Source organism: Rhincodon typus, chromosome 22, assembly GCF_021869965.1.
Source record: "Rhincodon typus isolate 14 chromosome 22, sRhiTyp1.1, whole genome shotgun sequence".
NCBI lineage: Eukaryota > Metazoa > Chordata > Chondrichthyes > Orectolobiformes > Rhincodontidae > Rhincodon > Rhincodon typus.
In genome coordinates, this window is record NC_063353.1 from 14,484,448 (window position 1) to 14,506,768 (window position 22,321).

Sequence of the window (22,321 nt, forward strand, 5' to 3'; positions counted from 1 at the left end):
GATTCGAGTGTGCAGCATAGTTTAGCAAGGTTAAATCGAAAAGCAATAAAAATGAAGATGATAGAAATCAAATAAATGAAATAAATTGACAGAGACTTTGTTTCTCATTTTGCAAGGGTAAGCTCAAAACGTGCTACCTAGTAATTCCAACAGATAGAAACTAAACAAGCAATTTCTTCCTTAACAGACTGGCTGCCAAAGCATTAATTTTAAGAATGCAAAGCTTCTCCTCCAGGGATGTCCTTGAAGAAATGCCATCCTGATTGCTGGCATCTTTCTTTGGTTGTCATCTTTGCTAACCTAGCATCTATTTACTTAGCGTGAGATACACTTGGGGATTCCTGTAGGATCACGGGGTATGTACTCGATGGTCTGTAGGTCATCCAATTCCCCTCTGCCCTTCTCTTGTAGAGTGACCACACCCAGAAAGATGTAATTTATGAAACTCAGATGCAGCACTTGCTGCTAAAGTTCCAAAACCAGGAGATCACACTTCTCCAGCTGATGACACTTGCTGCACATTGTTGCTCTAAGTATGCTAACTGCTCTCTGACTGGCCATGAATCTTAGGGTGGGAATAACAATAAAGCTAACAGTACTCACTGCTATTGACTCATTCAGCAACTTTTAGTTTCCACTGCTGTCCGATTTCCTGCTCCTATACTTATTTATTTATACCAGTACCTCATCATGGTTCATAACAGAACCAGCACAGCCACTACTTATTTTGCACGTTTAACACAATTAAATGTCCTAAGCAGCATCGGAGGCTGAAGGGTGACCTCATAGAAGCTTATAATATCATGAGGTGCATGGATAAGGTGAATAGCCAAGCTCTTTTCCCCAGGGTAGGGGAGTCCAAAACTAGGCAGCATTAGTTTAAGATGAGAGGGGGCAGATTTAAAACGGACTTAAGGGGCAATGTTTTCACGCAGAGGGTGGTGCGTGCACTGAACGACGTGCCAGATGAAGTGGTGGAGGTTGGTACAATTACAACATTTGAAAGGCATCTGGATGGGTATATGAATAGGAAGGACAAGAGGGTTATGGGCCAAATGCTGGCAAATGGGACTAAATTAATTTAGGATATCTGATCGGCATGGACGTGTCGGACCAAAGGGTCTGTTACCGTGCTGTACATCTCTGTGACTCTATAAAAAGGACAGAAGAAGCAATCCTGGAATTTCTACCAGGAATAGGATACGGTCACCTCAAAACTGAGATGCGTCTGAGAGCCAGACTATTAACTGACATAACAGGAATAAATTGGACTTAAACACTCACCATTTGCTAGTGTTATTTCAAGATCAGGACAGTTACTCAATTACTTGTAGCGGTGATACTTAAACAGGGACTAATTTCTATTTACAGAAGCCTTCTAGCTTACCAAAAAATAACAGAACGGTAATGTAAACACAATGTGCCAAGCAAACTTCTCTCTGAAGTGTTTAAAAAAGCACAGGTGGAAAGGAATGGGTTCAGGAATGGATGGAATGGAGTGGGTTCAGTAATGAATTATAAAAATGGAGTCAAATATGCAAGTTCCAGCCAAAGAGGAAGTTAAGAAAGCTATTAAAAGATAAAATTCAAATCTCACTCAAAACAGAAAAAAGACATTAAAATAACTAATTTTAAAGACGGGATGGAAAGACAAAATACGCTCCAAGAAGTTGCAAGACAATGGCGTCTGTGTCAGAGGTCAAAAGGTCGCAGTCTCAGCAGGTGCAGGACAAGAGAAAAATTATGCTTCAAAGTAGAAAACAAATATGACAGCAGCTAAACAACTCAAAAGATCCAGAATAAATTTTCAATTCATCAGCACGTGTTAATCCTGCATATCCAAATTACTTTTGTCATAGTGAAGCCCAAGGATCAAAATGACAAGGAGTTTATATTACTTAGACTCTCAAGGTAGCAGTGCATAAGAGTGTAAAGAAGTCAATGCTGCAGAAGGGTTGGATGAGTTCATATACGGAGCGAGGACATTCTAATGAGCAGAACAGCAGGGTAAAGTTGAAGGAGGACGGCATAATCAAATGCCGGACTGACCCTAGAGAATTCAGCACCACAACCATTTGCACAGAATGCATGCAAAAATTTGGTAAGGGACATTTCAGTTCTCAGAGGTTGAGCATTCCTCAAAAAAAAAAGTGCAAGAAGCTGGAAAACAAGAGTATATTCGTGAAAACTGAAAAGATGTCAAAGTGAGTTTGAAACAGAGAAGGAGAGTACAAAGAGCAGTTTAGTGGCAAGGACACTAAACACAAGTGGCAAGATTCTGAGATGTTATGAACATTTTTGCCAAGTTCACAAGACATGAAGAATCTTGCTCCAACTGCCAGAGATTTAGATTCAGATTAGTTTACTTTCAATAAATAACATTTAAAACAACAGTATCAAAATAATGAACACACCATGATAATGCAGACACCAAAATGGTAAAAATTGATAACTTGAAGAAACAACTTAAAGACTATAAAGACTCCATTAAATACAAGCCAATGTCAAAATCATGCCCAAAAGATGCTCATAAACCAGTTTGTTTATTTTACAATATCTAATTTGAGTCCTTATTTTAAAAAATAAATTTCAGCTAATCCAAATATTTATAAAATGGCTGATCTCACACAATGCAAGTTTGAAGATCACACTTTTGATAGTTCTTCACCTTGGTTTAAATCGATTAGAAAAGTAAACCTTATGCGAGTTATCAGACTTCAACCTGAGAAAGATAAACTTTCTTGATCAGATTTCCAATCTTGAAACTCTTTGAACATTCACTGCTTCAGGCAAAAGTCAAAACAAACTAACAGAATGAATTGAAAAGATGTATTTTTATCTTAAAACCACAAAGATAACACTCCAAGCTTCAGAACCATTCAAGCTATTCTAGGTGATAAGCCCATTTATCATGTGATATAAAACTACAACAAAAGGCTATTCTCCCAAATGTTTGCTTTCAGAAGCCTCAAATTACTAAGATCCAGTTTCACGGAAATCTTTTGCCATACAGTTTCTTAAAGTTGCCAGTGTATACTTTGGCAGTGAGAAAACTATTCAACTGCAGGAATTGCAAGAGTTTTCTCGAGACTTCAGCATCCACAATCATATTTTTGCTTACTCTACCAACCCGACAACCTTTTGGTGAATGTCATTAAGCTCAATATCTTGCAAACCTAGTAAATTAATGGTTAAAGCAGAAGCATACATCCAGATTTAATGCAACTCAATCTGCTATTTTAGAGGGGAGGATACTTATACACATGCTCCTGCCTTTCAAAGCTGATCACTAATCTTTTCTAGTGCAACAGATCACTTTTCAAAGGACAGTCCCTGCAAAACACTTAGGCAACCACTTACTCAGTTCAAGAAAATTACAAGTAAATGCAATCATAAGAATTCTTTACATTACTAGCCACAGATACGGAGGGCAGCTTTCCTTCCAAGAGAACATTGATTATCATAGGAACATATCTGGTTCACCAGTGGTATAGTTACCATTTCTGAAACTAGTTTTCAACGCCAGGTTTAAAACTGAATTCAAGTTCAATCAGTAGCTATGGTTGAATTTGAACACATGACCCAGAATATTAACCTGGGCTACTGGATTACTAATCCAATAAAATTACCACTATGCCACCATCTCCCAAGGTTAATCCAATGCAAAATGTTTCCATTATCTAACATGCACATAACAAAAAGAAACTCAGTCCATTAAAAAGGTCAGTTAATCATCTACATGATTTTTAAATTTGAACAAATTTAAAATCACAGAAGTAATTTTCTTCCAATACAGACGTAATGGGATGTAAAATCTAAGGTCTATGCACCATAAAAGAGAGAAGCCAGAAGTTTATAAAGAACAAATCTCAAGAGATCAACATTGTGCATTACTCTTAGTTCAGCAGTAGCACTGCCATATGCAAGTCAGAAGATCCATGGTTCAATAGGTTGAAGCCTAATTCCAGACACTTTTGAACATCGTCTAAGATAATACTTCAGTGCAACAATGACAGGTGTTGCATTGCCAGATTTGCTATCTTTGGATGAGATGTTTAACTTGAGGTCTGCTCCAAACTGAGATGGTAGCACATTGAGTAAATTCGAGGAGACAGAAATTTCAGAGTAAAATAAATGGTCATGAAGAGCAGACAAGAAAGTGGAGTTGAGGCTGAGATGCGATCAGCAATGAGCAGGCTCAAGGGGCTGAATTGCCTACACCTGCTACCAACTCTTATGTTAAGTTATGCTGTTATGTAGAAGATCCCACGGTACTATTCAAAGAGGAGCAAGCAAGTTCTCATTTTGTTATGTCCTGATTCCTGAGGGGGTGGAAATTGATGTAGAAATGCCTTCATTTCAGTGCAAATATCATGAATTTCTCACAACGTTCTTAAAGACCACATGCACTCCTCCTCTATTCTCAGGCATCAACCACCACCACCTTACCTCCCCTCTTACTGTTCCCATGGATCTGCTAATAGACAAATAATAAAAAAAAACTTCCATTGTTCAAATCAAGTACCATCAGACAGTAAAAAAAAACTTCTTTAAATTGCAAAAGGACTTTTATTAACCATTGTCAGAACAACAGGATATCTCCCCATATAATTCATGCTTCCAAAATAAACTCTTAAGCAAACCACACTAGTTACTTTAGTAATTAGAAATGGAGAAAAACTACTTTCAATTCACATAATAGTTGGATCGGCCATTAAACAAGAGTAATGACAAAATATTTTGAATCATTTTTCAGCTATATTCACGTCAGCATACACATGACCGATCATACTGGCCAACTCAAACTCAAATTAAAAATAATTCTTAAAACACTCTTCATAAGACATACTTTGTTTGCCGTAAATGATTCCAAAAAGTTTCTCCCACACAAATTGCTCTTGCAAATGAAGCCTACAGCCTGAATTAAAGGCATTGTTTGTGCCTTGGTCTTTTGTGTCAAGAAAGCTGATATTTCTCATGAAGAAAGATATACTTTGATGGCAAGCTCACTGATAGCTAGAAGTCCGTCAGGCCTGGATCATGACAACTAGCCAGCTGTTCCTGATCGTGGTCAGACTTGGAAGGAAAAGTAATTAGGTGCATGTTGCAAAACAACAATAAGCAAGAAGTAGGAGTCTTGCGGTACAACTGTATAATCCAAACCTGAAAAATCTATTCAAATCCCACTCAGGAAGTGATGATCCAGATGTGTTTCATAAAAACAATTTTAAGAAGTGAAAACCTACAACAGGAAACTTTTTTTTAAAGAAATGGCAAAGGAGGAGAAAAGAGCAATGAATTTTGTTTTAAAAACTTAGGAAGCAGGCAAATACGGCAAATTCCTAACTGTGGGGGTAAGAGAAAATACATCATGCAGTGTGTTGTAAACAATGAGCAGTACAAGATGTTGGGCGAAAACAGAACAATTACACACATCTTAAGCAAATGCATCTCCACACCCACTTCTGCCTGGTGAGAATGTTGCCTAAATATCAGATATATAGAAGGTTGGTATCTTGCAGCATCAGTAACGCAGCATTATCTTGTCAGTGACATGATACACTATCTGAGGAAACACCACAGAGAGAAGAAAATTACTGGCTTATAATACGTGATGACACTGTACCAAGCTTCAAAATTCACACTTTAGGTCCTGGATGATCCCCAAGAAATACCTAACAATTTTTAATTTTCCTTTGCAATAACATGTCCCATCATTAGTTTGTTCCTCATTTACCTACAAGTCATTTTTGAAATAATGATAGAAAAATATCAACTATCATTTCTCTGCCTAACTGGCAAAACTCAATACAGCACCAAAACCGTATTTTTGATTACACAGGGTGCATTAGCCAAGGAAAACTTTACTTTTTGACTTGAAATTTATTTAGAAAATCCCATGATGCCTCATACCTCAGCTGCTGCTTCGAACAGTGTCTACATTATTCCTGCTGAACAACATGTCTGCTGACATCTTCACTTCAAATAACTGTTGCCAGCCTGTAACTGACACAGCCAGTTACAAAATAATCCACATGTATTCAAACCAAGCAGCTAATAAAATTTGTGAAAATAGGCCAAATTACGAACATCCGGAACATGACATTTTAGCATTTCAAGTTAATCAAATTCTTATTTCTGCTAAATAAAAACCGCAGATGCTGGAAATAAGGAAAAAAACCCAGAAATTGCTGGAAAAGCTCAGGAGGTCTGGCAGCATCTGTGGAGAGAAATCACCTAATGTTTCAGATCTAGTGACCCTTCCTTAGAACTGATGATAGCTAGGAAAAAGTTGATTCGGATTTCTCTCCTCACATGGTGTCAGACCTGCTGAGCTTTTCCAGCAATTTCTGTTTTTGTTTCTGCTATTACCATTTTGACTTACTGTAAACAACTTTCCAAAATAAATTTAAAACACATGGAACTACAACTTTGTACATATTTATACATCAGATTCTCATCCCAATTTGAAGCTACTCAATTCAAATTGTTTGATCAATTTAGCACAAAACGTGTATTTACATTGCTTAGCTTAAACATTTGGACAATCCAATTTCCTTTTCAGCCAAAAAAAACTAACAATTAGTTTACAAAAATATGGTATAATCAAGGTCTCGTTCCAATTAAGTTCAACGTAAGCTCAAGTGACAGTATCTCATTATTATGCTCAACATTTTACAGCTTATTAGCGTTCGCTAATATTTGACTTTAACCAACAAACCCATTTTTTCCTCAGGTAATGTGTTAAAGAAATGGGGGATAGTATACCACAGCCAATGAAATGAAGATGGTGTGCGCTCGTGCTTAAGGTAAGGACTCACAATTAGTCAGCTTAGTTCGCACCCCTGGATTTTGCAGGACGACTAGGAAAATTGACATTTCATGATTAACTTATTTATAATCACGAGAAGTATAAATATCAATTAACTGAATATTGTATTATTCTGCCTTATGATAACCTACATAGACTTCACTTTATATCACGCAACGATACTTAACCTCTTGACAAATAAGTGCACCACAAGATTTTACAGAGCTACATTGAGAACTTTCAATCAAGGTTAAACGTGATCATATTCTCTGCACTCACTGAACACTTATCAGAAGGCTATGATGTTATCAATAAAAGGAAGACTAAAAAAGAGATTTAGTGCAGAAGGGAGAAGAAAAGAAAATGCAGTAGCTGTGTTCTATATTAGCTTTGATTTAATTTAGAGTTGAGAAAAGAAGTAATTAGATTTGACCAAATGTAATTTGCAGTAAGTTATCCTTTTAAATTTTTACTGAAGACCAAGTAATGACTCAACAGATAGGAATATCTTAATACCTCCTGTCTTTTATACAGTTTGTTATACACCTGAAGTTATAACAATGTGCACAAAGTATCATTTTTTTTATAATTTGCATTATCACTTTGTTTGCTTTATCGCTCTCTAGTTTAATGGTTACAAGCAAATTACCTACTATGTCCTGTTTTAAAAGTTAAGAAACTGGCTCCAGACACCCATAAAGACAAACATCACCAAGCAGATGGCTTCTTAAAAAAAGAAACAAGCAGTCACTGTCATGGACTCCATTTAATGAGAAATTCTTACCAAATAAGCAAAAACTGAGACAATGACTGTGGAGTATCAATCAGAGGACAAGGTAGAATACATCCCTATCCTAAACAGATAGGCAAAGACGACATCAAAATGTTCGATCAGTGGTAAGTATGAAAATTCCTTAAAAAGTGCAAGTGATAATGACCAGGGTGATCCCACTAGTGAAGAGATCTTCAGAGGTCAGTCAGTCAGCGACGACAATACAGTGTGCAGCATAGATGCCTTCCAAGCAGCTGACCCGGCCACAGTTTTCCCACTTAGACATCTATCAGATCTGAAACTTCACGCTTGCCTAGGGATCTTGTGTCAGTGGTAGTATCCATATCTCTAAGCCAGAAAGTCGAGGTTCAAGTCCCACCTGCCCTGGCAGGTGTGTCATAACATGTCCAAACAGGTTAATTAAAATTCTAAAATATCAACTTGTAGATAATTGGAATTGATATCAACAGATGACCACTGAAATATTATGCACTGGGCCAAATAAGAATCTAATTATGCAATGACTGGAACAATCAAGATTCAGAGGCATGTCTGAATATCACAGAGGCTGAGATTTGGAAAGGGTTAACAAAGTCTGCTTTATGACACTTACATATGCACAGAGGTAAAAAGAGGATACAGCACCCCCCCAGCCATCTAAGGATCAGTATTTTGTTGTGGGACGTCTGGTTAAGTGTCATTTCTTTTACAATTGTTTTGATAACATAATAAATCGGTGAACCCTATCTAGACACACTTGTACCTGGAGTGGTATTGTACTTAGCAAGACCAAGTCATACAGTTAAAGTTAAGTTGGATTTCAGAATCCAGTAAGTCTACCCTTCTTTCCTCTGCCATAATCCTGGCTGATGGAAGTCTTCTGTTCCTTGCTGGAATTTTAATGCTTTCTTCCTTCACTATGACACTTCCACCTCCTAAGGGCCTTGTTTTTAAATCACCTCCCATTTTCCTGTTGGATGTCAATCTCTCTGCTCCAAGGGCACCTGGAAACAAGGTCTGAAGTAGAAAGACACCAACACTGACAACTGGGAGACAGTAGCCGGTGGCAGTGATTTCTGAAGGCTAACTGTCTGAAGGGGCATTAGCTGAAATGAGCAAAAACAGAATGCTCAACTGGATGAGAGAAGCACAGAGAGAAAATAGAGGCCAGCGAATTGTACACTACATCTGCCCACTGACGACTTCTGCAGCATTTGTGGTGTAGACTGACGAGCCAGAGAAAGGTTCTTAAACCACATCAGGCAATAATTAACAAAATTAACCAATATGGGGTAAGCCATCATATTGGAAAGTAAAAGCAAAATACTACAGATGCTGGAAATCTGAATTAACAAGTTGTAAAATATCTATGGCTTAACAAAATTGATTAACACAACAAGTTAATACATATCTTTCCAAATTAGGCATTTTAGTGAAGTAAAGTTAATAGGAGGACTACCTCTCATTTTCTTCCTACGTTTTGTAATTTGCTTTTCAGATATCTGCTATTGTTGACCGGTTCATATTTTTTATCTACTTATTTAGAATTTGAGCTGACTCATCCAATTCTACCTTGCCTCATAATTTGGCGCCATAAACATACTACTTTACAAAGTTGCTGAATCCAGGTGATGTGAAATTAGAATCAGCGCTCTCAGCAGCTCAATGTGCACTTCCACTTATATTGCCAAGTTCTGGAAATGTGAAGATTCACCAAAATTTTTCTTCCAAATCCACATCTACTGTTCGCTAGAGATTGTTCGTTTAACCTTCAAAATTTACACTGAGTAATCAATCCCTTTGAATGGAATGGAGACAAAAAAAAAGACAGCACATAAAATGATAAAAGAAAAACAAGGGGCAGATTTAAAGAAATGCAATAATCAACCTATAACGTTACCTTTGAAATTTTCTTGAACTTGTAAAGTTGTTGTTGTACACAAATCTGCAGTAATATCACAATGCACTACACCACTAATATCATTTAATGCAACACTGTAGAATCATACAAATCCAGAAACTGTAACTGAAAGCCAAATATTAACTTCAAATATTAGCGTTAAACTAATGCATTTGCATAACAAGTGACAAGTTGCAAGGGGAAGCCCTCACACCTATACATCTATCAAAGCAGGTCAACTAACTATTCCATTCTATTTGTAATGGATGAAATTTCATCCTATTTGCCCAGACATCAATAAATGGAGGTAAACAGTGTTAATTCTCAAAATGTACAATTAACTAGTTTTATTAACAATTTTGATTCAAAACATGAAAGAAAATCTATTTCCAATTTAGAATTCACCCCTTATGCATTATCAAGTTAAAAATAATTTAGCATTCACATTTGTCACACTAACAGCTAAGTGATTGAAAACAGAATAGATTTGCCATATAAAGTTGAGAACTTCAGATTGTCTGAATTCTTGTCTCTGCACAACATTTTGTCAATCTTGTTTAAACAAAAATGTTTGGAGGGTGGAGCAGAGAAGAATTAAATATTTGTCTGCAGTTCTATATAATAACCAGCCAAGACTTTTTAAAATTTAAATTTAACAAATACACAAACAGCTTCAAAGGCATTTTTAATTTAAACACATGAACAATTCTATATAGTTGAAAGAAAATCATTACAAGCTTGCAATTTAATCGAGAACCAGACAGCTATGTTAACTGGTTCTACATTACCCCTTTACTCAATCACTCAGATAATAGATTGGCACTTAGAATCCTAACTTAAGATTTCTCTAGCTACTTTCCTCCCAAATTATAAAAGCAGCTCTACAATAAATCTTATTCTTTATCATCAACATATCCAGTTGTGAAAATTTAGAATGTAAATTTGGATTATAAGGCATCATAGAAACTATATATCAACAATCTAAAGCAGCTGCTGGACACAATTATACCCATAATTTACAATGTTTAAGTCCAACAAAGGCAGCAATACAAAAGTTAATTAAATTTCTCATTATCTGTAAAAGACAAAGACCCGGGACATTAGCAATAACTAAATCCAAGAGCTAAAGGTTGTGTCAACATTTTAGGATAAGTCGACAAGTTACTAGTTTCACTGAGGATATTTGTTCCATCAGGCTTTCTTTGCACTATCAGCTGAAAATTGGCTAATCAGGACCGATCTGTAATAACAACTCTTTTGAACCTCTAAAGTTAAGCAACAGCTCTAGTTAGTACCAGTCCAACTCCTGCAGACAAGAAACTGAGCACAATATGGAATCCTATACACCTCAATTCAGAGAAAAACCATGCTAGATTTTAGTTTAGATCAAGAGCTATAAAAAGCAGAGAATATTCTCTCTCTAGCAAACCAAAAGCAAACTGTAAATAAAAGTTACATATAAAAAAAAGTAAACTTCAGGAAAATGAGCCCACATTCCCAGCAGCTGTCTCCCAGAAATAGTTTTGCTCAATAAAACGTTAGTTGCCCTTTTGTTCAAGTAACTTATCAGTTAAATCAATTCCTCCTCAGTGAGTTCACTTCTCAGTAGACTGTCATATCTTAGTTCAAAAAAGCCTGTTAAACCATGGATTCTTTTTGCCCAATCTTCTGCTTTTCCATTTCAGATTAATGCCTAGTTTTGCAACAGTTTTAATGCCAAATCTCTATGACAATTGATTTTAAACAGAAGACAGTCCTCACTTTCACCAAAATAGTTACATATAACTTTGCAATTTGTATACTTATAAAGGCTTTACTCAGGAAACATGGTCAGAAGCACATTAAATCTAATTTGTATATAAAAAAGGACTGCCACAGAATCACTGTTGGCTGGATGCCTGGGAGATGAACTGTAGGATAGTAAGAGCTACCTCAGAAAGCAGTGTACAACTAAAATTTGGGTGCAAACACAACTTGAAGACTAGGCAATGAAAATCAAATACTGTAGACTATATAAACTCTCATGGCTCAATGGATACACAATCTGAATACTGTTCAGAAAAAAATCTGCTAACAACACAAGGATAAGGAATGTTGTTAGCAATGTAGATGGAAACAAAATCACAAAAAAAGGACATGTCAAAGTAGGATATATTCCCCATAATTTAAATGGCTAAGGTGCGATTTCATTGCAGTTTTCAAAATAAGAACAGAATTTCTGCCCATCCTAGTTCCACAGTTGTGTCCCAGATGAGGGAACATAGTTCAAATATGAGAGCCAGGCCTTGGAGGAGTGGAGCTTGGAAACACTTCAGTCAATCTCATTAGTGAGTTTAACAAATTCTTGTTAATGCCATAAGAAATATTGGGCCAAGACAGGTATATGGAGTTGTGTCAGAGTTCAAACACTAAATGGCAGATCATATTGGAGGCATAAAATGGCCACTCCTATGAACAGAGATGCTACCACACAAATGGGGAAGAACTGAGGAGGAAAACAAACCTTCAAACCATTTTCTTAAATGGACAATTGTTAACTAGCAATCCTAGGGATCCTAACTGGTTTTAAATAATCCTGAAACACGAAGACTAGTTAAAGTTGCTGAGTTGAACGAAGCATCCACTAAGGCTTGAACGCAATCTTTCCAACTGAAAGTGATTTTCTTGAACTTCATTAACAGCATACATCATTCCCTGCTCAATGCGGTCCCCTTCTACATTGACATGACTAAATGCAATTCCACTTTGTAGAACACCTCCATTCATTGTGCATGATGCTAAGTTTCCAGTAGCTTATTATTTTAATTCTCCACCATTCTCCCACTCTGACTGCCATTAACTTGGCCTGTGACATTGTTCTAAGCTTAATCCAAGCTCGCAAAACAGCATGCAGTCTTTCCAATGGACACTTAATACTTCTGGCCTCAAGACAGATAGTTAGTGCCTTTAAACAAAAAACAGAAATATCTAAAACGTAAAATTTTGCTCTTATTTTCTATCGGAGTTCAGACAGCAACTATCCTGCCAATCATAATTCCTTGAGATACAAGGCTCAGATCTTCCGCTCTGGATAACTGGAGACTGAGTGTAGCCCTCACCCCAACCCTCGTCCTGATGTCTCCTCCAAAGAAGAGCGCGTTTTTTTTTGTCCAAAAATAGGATTTCTGACACTGATCAAAAGACCCAAGCCCCACTTTTGTTTCTTTACTTGTCTTATTACCGATTCCTTTGGATTTGTACCAAGAAACTTTTACCAATTTCAGCTTCCTTTCAACCTATCATTGAGCTTCTCTACAGTTCATCTTTCCACGCCCTCTTTCAATTCGTCAAAACCTACAATATTATATTTTAGCTCCACTTCTGATGTAAAGGTCAGAGACTTAGCTGTTTCTCTCTACAGATTCTGTAAGACCTGCTGGGTATTTCCAGCATTTTCTATTTGCATTCTTTTGTTTGCCAAGTTTGAAAGATAGACGTGAATGTTCAGAAAAAGGTTACCATTGAGTACACATGATGCCATTGCAAGACCCTGCATTCACAACAAGTGTCCTGTACGAGCCAGAGAAAGTTCAGTGCGCATAGCAAGTGCAGCTGTGCTTCTGATCGATTCCAACCTGTTAACAGCATGATTACAAATTGATTTAATATTGGTTGAACCAGTCATCAATACACACAGTGCATGAACCATTACTCTATTTTGAGATTTACCAAAGAAACAGACCAATTTCTTGGGGTAAAACAGAGTACAACATAGTCTATTTATTCTACTACTGTACTGTAGGACACAACTGTATCACTGCATAAACAAATGTTTACATTGTGTGAGGGAACAGAGCACAAATAGCACAAATAGCACAAACTGCAAAATTAGGCAACTGTTTCCTTGAACATACCACAGATCCTGTTAACACTGATTTCTAACTCAAATAATACACTAGCCACTGATAAAAGCAAACCACAAAAATCACATACTGTCTCACAGAGAAAGACACAACAGAATCAATGAAAATTAAATATTGACCCTTCAAATTAAGAAAAAATGTTTTTTTTCCCCAAACTCTTCCCCCACCCCCACCCCCCACTGCAGTATTTCAAAATCTAAAAACACAGATACCTGGCATCATTAGGGACAACTCAGGCAACCTTTGTAAACTGCCTCCGAGCTATGCTCTTAGCAGCAGTAGCATGCACTGATAATACAAAATAAATTTAAAATGGAATATTTGGAATGTATTTTACATAGGGTAACATGGTCTGTGGAACTGATGTCTCATCAGTTAAATGGCCTTTCTCATTTCAAACTTATCTTTGTATCCCTTGGACTTGACAGCACTTTTCTAGATTTTTGTGTTACACTGATCTCAAACTGGTTCATCAACTCTTCAGGTGTTTCACTTGTATGACTGCCTTAGCTACATTTTCAGTGACTTGTCAAAGATCAAAATCTCCTGTCTATTATCTTTAAAAAAGTTATCCTGTTGCATAGGTAATGAAAATCAATAGTCAATGATTTAAGATTACACTGAGAAATCAACAATATACAATCTCAAAAAAAAGGTCCAAGGGACTAAGCATGACTGATTACTCTACATGTTGCATCAAATTTAGATTATCTTCACCCATAAAATACTTAAGCAGACTATGAAGGATACAGTGGCATTCAAGTAAACAAGCAAACTGCAGAAGCTGGCTCTGCTTTCTGTATTTTGGTTGTACTTAGATGGGGACCATTTTCACAGATAATATTTGGAACTGGTCAAAATCGGTTAGGGTATTCTGTTCAGTTCAACCATGCAATTGGAACTATGTGTAATAATTCTTAAGTAACAATTTGATTGACAGTTATAACAAAAGTTATTTGAGGAAATGCCCATGGGATCCAAGGAAATTTGGCAAACTGAATCCAGAATTGGTTGAGTGCAGGGAGCAGAGGATGATGGTGGATCGTTGTTTTTGCTACTGGAAGCCAATGTCTAGTGGGGTCTGCAGGGATCACTGGTAGGGCCCTAGTTGCTTGTGGCATATATAAACAATTTGGCCTTGAATGAAGGAGGGCTGATCAGTTAATTCTTCGATGACACAAAAATTGGTGGGGTGGTAAATAGTAAGGAGAATACAGGAGGATGTGGAAGGGCTGGTCAAATGGGCTGATCAGTGGCAAATGAAATTCAATCTGGATAAGTGTAAGCTTTGGGCAGGACAAACAAGGCAAGGGGATACATGATGAATGTTAAGACCCTGGGAAGCAACAAGGATTACAGGGACCTTGGTGAGGGGAATGTCTAGCCCCTAAGGTAAGGGGCAAGAGGTTTAAGAGAGGATGGGAGGAAACATTTTTCTCACCCATAGGGTGATGGGAATCTGGAACTCACTGCCTCCCAGGATGGTAGAGGCAGAAACCCTCATAATATTTTAGTAGTAATTCAATATACAATTGCTATTCCAAGTTGTACAAGACTATAACCCAAGTAGTTAGGTGGTTGATTTTGACTGGTAAAAATTCAACTGTCTGAAGGGCCTTTTTTTGTGCTGTAGACCTCTAACTCTAAAAAAAGTGAGGCAGGTACTTGACAGCTCAATACTCAGGTGCTTCCGGTTTTAAAGATTAAAATTTACCATGCTTTGAAGGTTAGTCTTAAATGAAAAATGTTAATATTAATTACATGTCTTTGCTGCATCTAGAGACGAGAACTTTGCAAAATATTGTTGCACCGTGATAAATTCGTCATGAAGATCAAAGCACAACATAAGCAATAAACTTTTTTGTTCGATAATCAGATCCTACTGCGTTTAGCTACTGAAAAAATAAAGGTGCGCCAATCAAAATGAGTTGCAAGGTCTGCTCAAGGAGTGGTTAACAACATGAATCTCATAAGATTATCTAGAATGAAGAAAAATAAACAATAATCATGGTCTGTAATTGTGGTCAAGTTGTGACAAACAGGAACAGGAGAAGATGTATTTATACAACAACTTAACTTCGTAAAGCATCCAACACAGGTATGCTAAACAGAACGTGATGTTAAACCACACAAAGATACATTTGGAGAGATGACCGAAGCTTGACCAAAGAGGTAGCGTTTTAACAAGCATCTTGAAAGGATGAAGGTTGAGAGGAAGAGAAATGTAGAATTCAGACCCTTGGTAGACATTAAGGAACAGCTTCCAACTGTACAACACAAACACATGGAAGGTCAGAACAGCAGTACAAATATCTGAGAAAGAGCAATGTGGTCAAGGAAGCTACAGAAACAAGTGAGTCAAGGTTGTAGAGGAATTTGAAAAAGAGAATGAGAATTTCACAACAGATGCTGCTGGATCAACAGCCAAAATAGTTTCTGAAAATTGGTGTTATAGGAGAATTTGACTTTGTGCAAGTTACAGTCATGATAGAGTTTCTGGATGACTCCAAGCTACGGTGGGTAGAAAACAAGAGGGCGATGGGAACCGAGTACTGGAATAATCAAGTTTGAAGGTAACAAAAGATATGAACAATGGTTTCAGTCAATGAACCAAGACAAAGCAGACAGAAGTGATATTATGGAAATGATTAGTTATTCCAAGTGGATAAAGGTCCAAAGCCAATTTCTGGAACAAACTGAATAAAAACTTAAAGAACTGTGGATGCTGTAAATCTGAAACAAAAACCGAAATTGCTGGAAAAGCTCAGCAGGTCTGGCAGCATCTGTGGAGAGAAATCAGAGTTAATGCTTCAGGTCAAGTGACCCTTCCTCAGAACCAAGGAACTAATCCGGACTTCTCTCCACAGATGCTGCCAGACCTGCTGAGCTTTTCCAGCAGTTTCTGAAACAAACTGCATGCCAAGGCCGTAGATGATAGAATTCCCTAGTGTGGAAGCAGGCCATTTGGCCCATTGAGTCTACACCAGCCCTGCGAACAGCATCTCACTCAGGCCAATCCCCTACCCTATCCCTGTAACCCTACATTTCCCATGGCTAAACTACCCAACCTACACATCCCTGGCCACTACGGGCAATTTAGCATGGCCAATCCACCTAACCTGCACATCTTTGGACTGTGGGAAGAAACCTGCGCAGACACATGGAGAATGTGCAAACTCCACACAGACAGTCGCCTGAGGGGGGAATTGAATCCAGCAGCAGTATTAACCACTGTGCCACCCAGGCTGCAAATGGCCTGGTTCTAATGGCCACCAGGGAGAGCAACTGCAGCAGTGGCTAGGAGTATTTCTATTCATCAGTTAGAGATTATTGAACAAGAGTGACAAATCAAAAGCAGTAGACTGGTCGGGAAAGATGGTGTGCTTAGGCAGAGCTGGCTATCATAGGCTACATGTGGAAACTGGCATGGTGTTGAACGTTATGCAAGAAAAAACATGTGGAGACATCTATTTCCCTCGATACAAAAGCAGTACATCATATGTCAACCAAATGCAACTTACACGGAGGGAAAGGTTAGGTGATATATTTTAAAATGTAAAAGATAGCGCATGGGATAAAGAACAGCCCTGTGTGCAAGGCAGATGAAAATTGCAGAAGATGGTTTACGAATTCAACGATCTCGATACAGCAATTTCAAGTTTAAATCTGACCAACATATTACGTACGACAGCAAAACCCTTAAGAACTTGCATGCACACTACAGAAATAATACAAGATATTTTAATTCTGCACCCAAGGTTGTGAACACGATGTTGCAGTCCCGCCGCGATCAAATATTAAGAAATGCAGACTGTAAAAGGCCCCTATATATCTGAACGATAGGTAGCAGGAAAGAATGGTTTGTGGAGGAAAATTTCGTTTTTTCTGGACACGATACATAGATCACGAAGAACAGACTGGCCACCGCCCCTCACCTTACAGCAACTCGGACAGAGCAGTCATCCTGACCAGGCGCCGCCATTGTGTTGTCTCGAATTCCCGAGCGAGTCCTGAGAATCCAAACCTTTCAATGTCAGAGCTTCGAGCGGCTGCTGTGGGTGCAGCAAGTCCCTGCTACCTGTACCAGCAGCACAGCCGAGCAGGAGCCATGGGAGCTTGGATCTGAATCACAGCAACAGGGAGGGAGGGAGGATAGACTGGACTCACTCCGCCCTCCCCGCGGCCGGCGTCAGCGGAGAGTGACGGAGGGGAGAGCCCTCTCACCTTCCCTGCAGCCCTTACGGGGTCCAGGCCACCGCCTCGGCCTGGGCTGGTGTCGCAATGCGCTGCTGGTGCGAAGCTGCAGGTGGGTAGGGGTGAGGGGTGGGCCTCAGGGAAGAGAGTCCGGAGGCGGTCCGGAGAGGAGACGGAGCCCGGGGGCTGGGCTGGGGGTGGAAACCGGACAGGGTTAGACCGCCCTCACCGCCTATCCTCCTCACTCCAACCAACCCGCCTCCGCTGTCAGGTGCGCAGCGGAGAAGAAGAAGCGGCGCCTCCGGCTCGGACTTCCACAGAAAACTGATCTTATCATCAAAATAAAATGACAGCGAAGCCGGTGATAATTTACATCGGGGGGAGGGGATACGGACGGCGGGGGCTAGCGACAGAGGAGACCCGCCTGATCTTTGATAGACAGCTCTCTCAACCAATCCGGGTGCTCACCGTTTTGTGACGTCTACGGTGGAGCTCACCTGGACAAGGTAGCGCCTTCCTCACCTTCCACCCCTGTCCATCACTGACACCTGGACAAGGCATAGCTGTCCTCACCTTTCACCCCTGTCCATCACTGACACCTGGACAAGGCATAGCTGTCCTCACCTTCCAGCCCTGTCCATCACTGACACCTGGACACAGTAGGGCTGTCCTCACCTTCCATCCCTATCCATCACTGACACCTGGCCAAGGTAGCGGCGTACTCAGCTGCCACTCGTGTTCAACACTGACACCTGGGCAAGATTGCACTGAGCTCACCCTCCACCTCTGTTCAATATTGACACCTAGCTTATATAGTATTGTCCCTACCCTTCACCCTGTTCAACAGTGGCACCTCAAGAATGTAGGTCTGTCATCACCGTTCACCCCTTTTCAACGCTAGCACATAGGCATATAAGACTGTTGTCACCTTTCATTCATGTTTATCACATAGAATTAGGCAAGGCCTTACTGTCCTCAGGTTCCACCCATACCTGGGCAAGTCAGCAATACCAGCAAAGCAATTAGTCAGTATTGTGCTTTGAGAATCTCAAAAATCTATTACACAGATAGTTGACATTTGGTCTATTTTGCATCTGCTCGATGAAAATATCTATCTTGCATCTTCCTATTTTCCAGGCAATCATTCATTTTCCATTAGTCTTTCTAATCCAGCGAATTAGTTCTTGGCTGGTAGTGGGTGTTGGGCAGGATGTTTTGTTGTCATCAGTTGTAGTTACATTCCAGGATGTTGTACGTTCAGTTAGTTCTTATTAAGTCATCTCACCCCCACCCTGTGCAATTCTTTTCTCCTTGTCCTGGCTTTCATTGGCAGGGCAATGGAGTTTAACAGCCACGAGGTTCTGCTGCAGCTCTATAAAACTCTGGTTAGACCACACTCGGAACATTACATTCAGTTCTGGTCGCCTCATTATAGGAAGGATATGGAAGCTTTTAGAGAAGGTGCAGAGGAGATTTACCAGGATGCTGTCTGGACTGGAGGGCAGGTCTTATGAGGATAGGTTGAGGGAGCTAAGGCTTTTTTCATTGGAGTGAAGGAGGATGAGAGGTGGACAAGATGATGAGGCATAGATAGACTGGATAGCCAGAGACTTTTTCCCAGGGTGGAAATGACTATTACGAGGGGCAATAAATTTAAGGTGATTGGAGGAAGGTATAGGGGAGATGTCAGAGGTAGGTTCTTCACACAGAGAGCGGTGGGCGTGTGGAACATGCTACCAGCGGTGGTAGAGGAGTCAGATACATCAGGGACATTTAAGCGATTCTTGGGTATGTACACGAATGATAGTAAGATGTAGGATATGCAGGGTAGTTTGATCTTAGCGTAGGATAATAGGTCGGCACAATATTGTGGGCCGAAGGGTCTGTACTGTACTGTGCTGTACTGTTCTATGTTCTATGTATGTTCCTGTCTGTCATGAAAATAGGCATGGAGCCACAAGTAGATATGTTGTTTCAAACAACTCTACGGAATACCACACAAAGTTAGCAAGTCTGTTTTTGAGGTACATAGAGGTACAAAGGTTCAGTGTGGGAGTTTTGGAGCTTGGAACATAGGCAACTAGCAGCAGAAAGCATGGCTTCTATTAAAAGTTGTGTAAAATGCCATGATGAGCACAGAGATCAAAGGGAGTTGTTGGCTGAATGAGTTTACAAAAGTGGGAGGAGTGAGATCATAAAATTCTCTCCTTGTTTTCAAGTTATAAAATTGATTTGTTGCTGTTGTAAGTCAGTGAACACATGGATGATGATTAAAAGATGGGTGGCAGGAGTTAGAATACAGTCAGAAGTTTGGATGTACTTGAGTTTACAAAAGTCTCAAGTGGTAGGTTAGATAGAACAGCATTGAAATGATTGAGAGTAAAATAGTATTAGAATACTTAAGGATTTCAACTGAGATCTGGACCAAGTTGTGAAATATGAAGGTGGAGATGGAAGCAGATGATCTTTGTGAAGGAGTTGGATACACAATTCAGGATAATGAGCACCCCCAGAAACTATCTGATTCAGTCTCCTAACATAGCCAGACAGAGAGATAAAATCAATAAGCAGCATTTAATATCAGCAAAGGCGTTTCACTCGTTAGCTGGGAAACCAATAGGAGCTGTGTCCTCTCTGGTGGAGTAGACCTGGAAGGTTTGGAGGGAGCAAGAAAAGCAATAATCACTGCCACAAATTATGTGTCATCATCCTAAATGACTGTTGTTGGGCTTGCAGCATCTGAACAGCAAAATGACATGTTCAGTCTGTAGTACTACATTATAGAACAATTTGATGAGTAAAATCTAGCTTTGTCTCCTAGTTTCAGTTCACATCTGACTAAGAGTCATGCTTCTCCATTTTCTAAAATCTGAAATGATCAACTAGTTTGAAATACACCAGTCTTAAAACGTTAGAAGTGAGCAGTAATAAGATAAATGTTAAGTTGCCATAGTCCTACCAGTCTATAGGACTGCTATCTCATTAGGTGGTGGTTTAACCTGAGGGTCACCATGCCTTAGGCAAAGGGTGAGGTTAAGATGGCGAGTCCTTCAGTGTAGTCTCAGCTGGTACAGTAATTGAAACCATGCTATCGGCATCATTCTGCATTGCAAACTAGCCATCCAACTAACTTGGCTAAATCAAACCCACGATGCTTTCATCTTGAAGATTGTAGGTTCAAACCTTACTGTAAACATATGTAACATTTCAGTAGAAATCTGAAAGTGTGCTGCAATGGTAGATGTAGATTAAAATGTGACCCCATCTTTGGGCGTGAACCTAAAACATCATTTGGTACAACTTGCTGGGCTTGGGAGTTCCCTAGTGTCCCGATTAATAGTTATTCCTCAACAAACATCACTAAAACTCACATTATTTATTATTTCAATGCTGTTTGTGGGACCATGCTATGCTCACATTTGCTGTATTTCTGTACATTACAGAATTACATCTTTAGCTATTGTGTGTTTTAGGCACCCTGAGGGCACGAAAGTTGTATAAATGCAAACCCTTCCTGCTTTTATTTACTTTTAAAGTCACAAGATTCATTTTATGGCAAAAAAATAGAAAAATGTTCATGATGAATAAGAAATTTTAATTATTATAACGTAACAATGAGACTAGTATGTTGTCCAAAATACAATACATATGGTGCATTTACTTACAGATGAAATAAAACAGCAATTTAAATGTCAAAACAGAGTTCATATTCGTTTGAGCTGAATTTTTGATTTATTTTAGATTAAGCGATTTGCTCTCTGCACTGACTGGACTGTGCAAGCTATTCTTCCTGAAGATATTTACAAGTCAGGTTAAGTATTAATTCCAAACAGTACAAAATGGAAGCTAAATATAGTGGTATTTCAAGTATACTGAAATTGGTCACCAGTTACAAATATTGCCTGTGTTGGTAAACTATGAGACACATTGAAAATACTGCCTGCTGTATTTTTATATTACATTTCTGCATGTTAATCCAATTCCCTTTACCATCTCTAAAAATTCAAAGAAAAACTGGCTAATTTTAGCTGTTAAAAGCAGAATACTACATTTAAGATTTCTTGAGTAGCTTTACTTTTTACTGAACTACTAATGTGCATTACCTCATCCATTTTTTCATAGTTTGATTATATCTGTCAAAAGTAAGCCTTGATCAAATAGATCTTCCATATCTAAAGATTATTATATATTGGCCTACAATTTCCCAACTTGAAATTTGGTGTTTGATCAGTTGTACCAGAATTACCACCTCAAAAATTCTTGACATGCAAAGCATGTCGGGTTAGATATTTGTCTCAAGCAGTAGCACAAATCAGAAAAGCATGGGTTCAGCTGCTCTTTAAATACAGAAGTCAATATTCTGTTTCACTGACTGCAACAGAAGTGAATTTAGTGAGCTTATTGCTTATTTTGCATCACTACCATGGATGAACTTCTAACCAAAGTTCCTTGTAGTTTTTCACATCACAGCATAAAATGCAATTAATCTGCAATTATAAAGCTCTTTCAAAACACATGATAAGGACAGCCTTGCTTGTTTCCTGTGCACGTGCTTTTTAATCAGTCAAATCCTAGTCCAGCCATACGAATATTTTGTTGGAACTGTTATGCCATAATACTTTCACAGAACTGCATGATCAGATTTACTTACTATATGACGGCATGCATCATGCAAAAGAGATTGAGAATATGAAGTTGGGTTGAGATACTGCAGTATAATTTAGTTAGACTAACACAATACT

The 22,321-nt window shown here is 38.8% G+C and overlaps 1 protein-coding gene across 5 annotated transcripts in view; it reads right to left on the bottom strand.

Moving 5' to 3' along the window:
• Window positions 1-18,315, bottom strand: part of LOC109933577 (kinesin-like protein KIF21A) — a 133,896-nt gene extending 115,581 nt beyond the window's left edge. For 2 of the 5 annotated variants that reach the window (XM_048610119.1, XM_048610116.1), the window contains exon 1: window positions 17,321-18,001. In XM_048610119.1, coding sequence (XP_048466076.1) covers window positions 17,321-17,367 — 47 coding nt within the window. In that variant the 5' untranslated portion in view covers window positions 17,368-18,001. Of the gene's footprint in view, window positions 1-17,320; window positions 18,009-18,254 lie in introns of those variants that run through there. The other 3 variants (XM_048610118.1, XM_048610117.1, XM_048610120.1) reach the window with 3 other exon arrangements.
• Window positions 18,316-22,321: the final 4,006 nt, after the last annotated feature.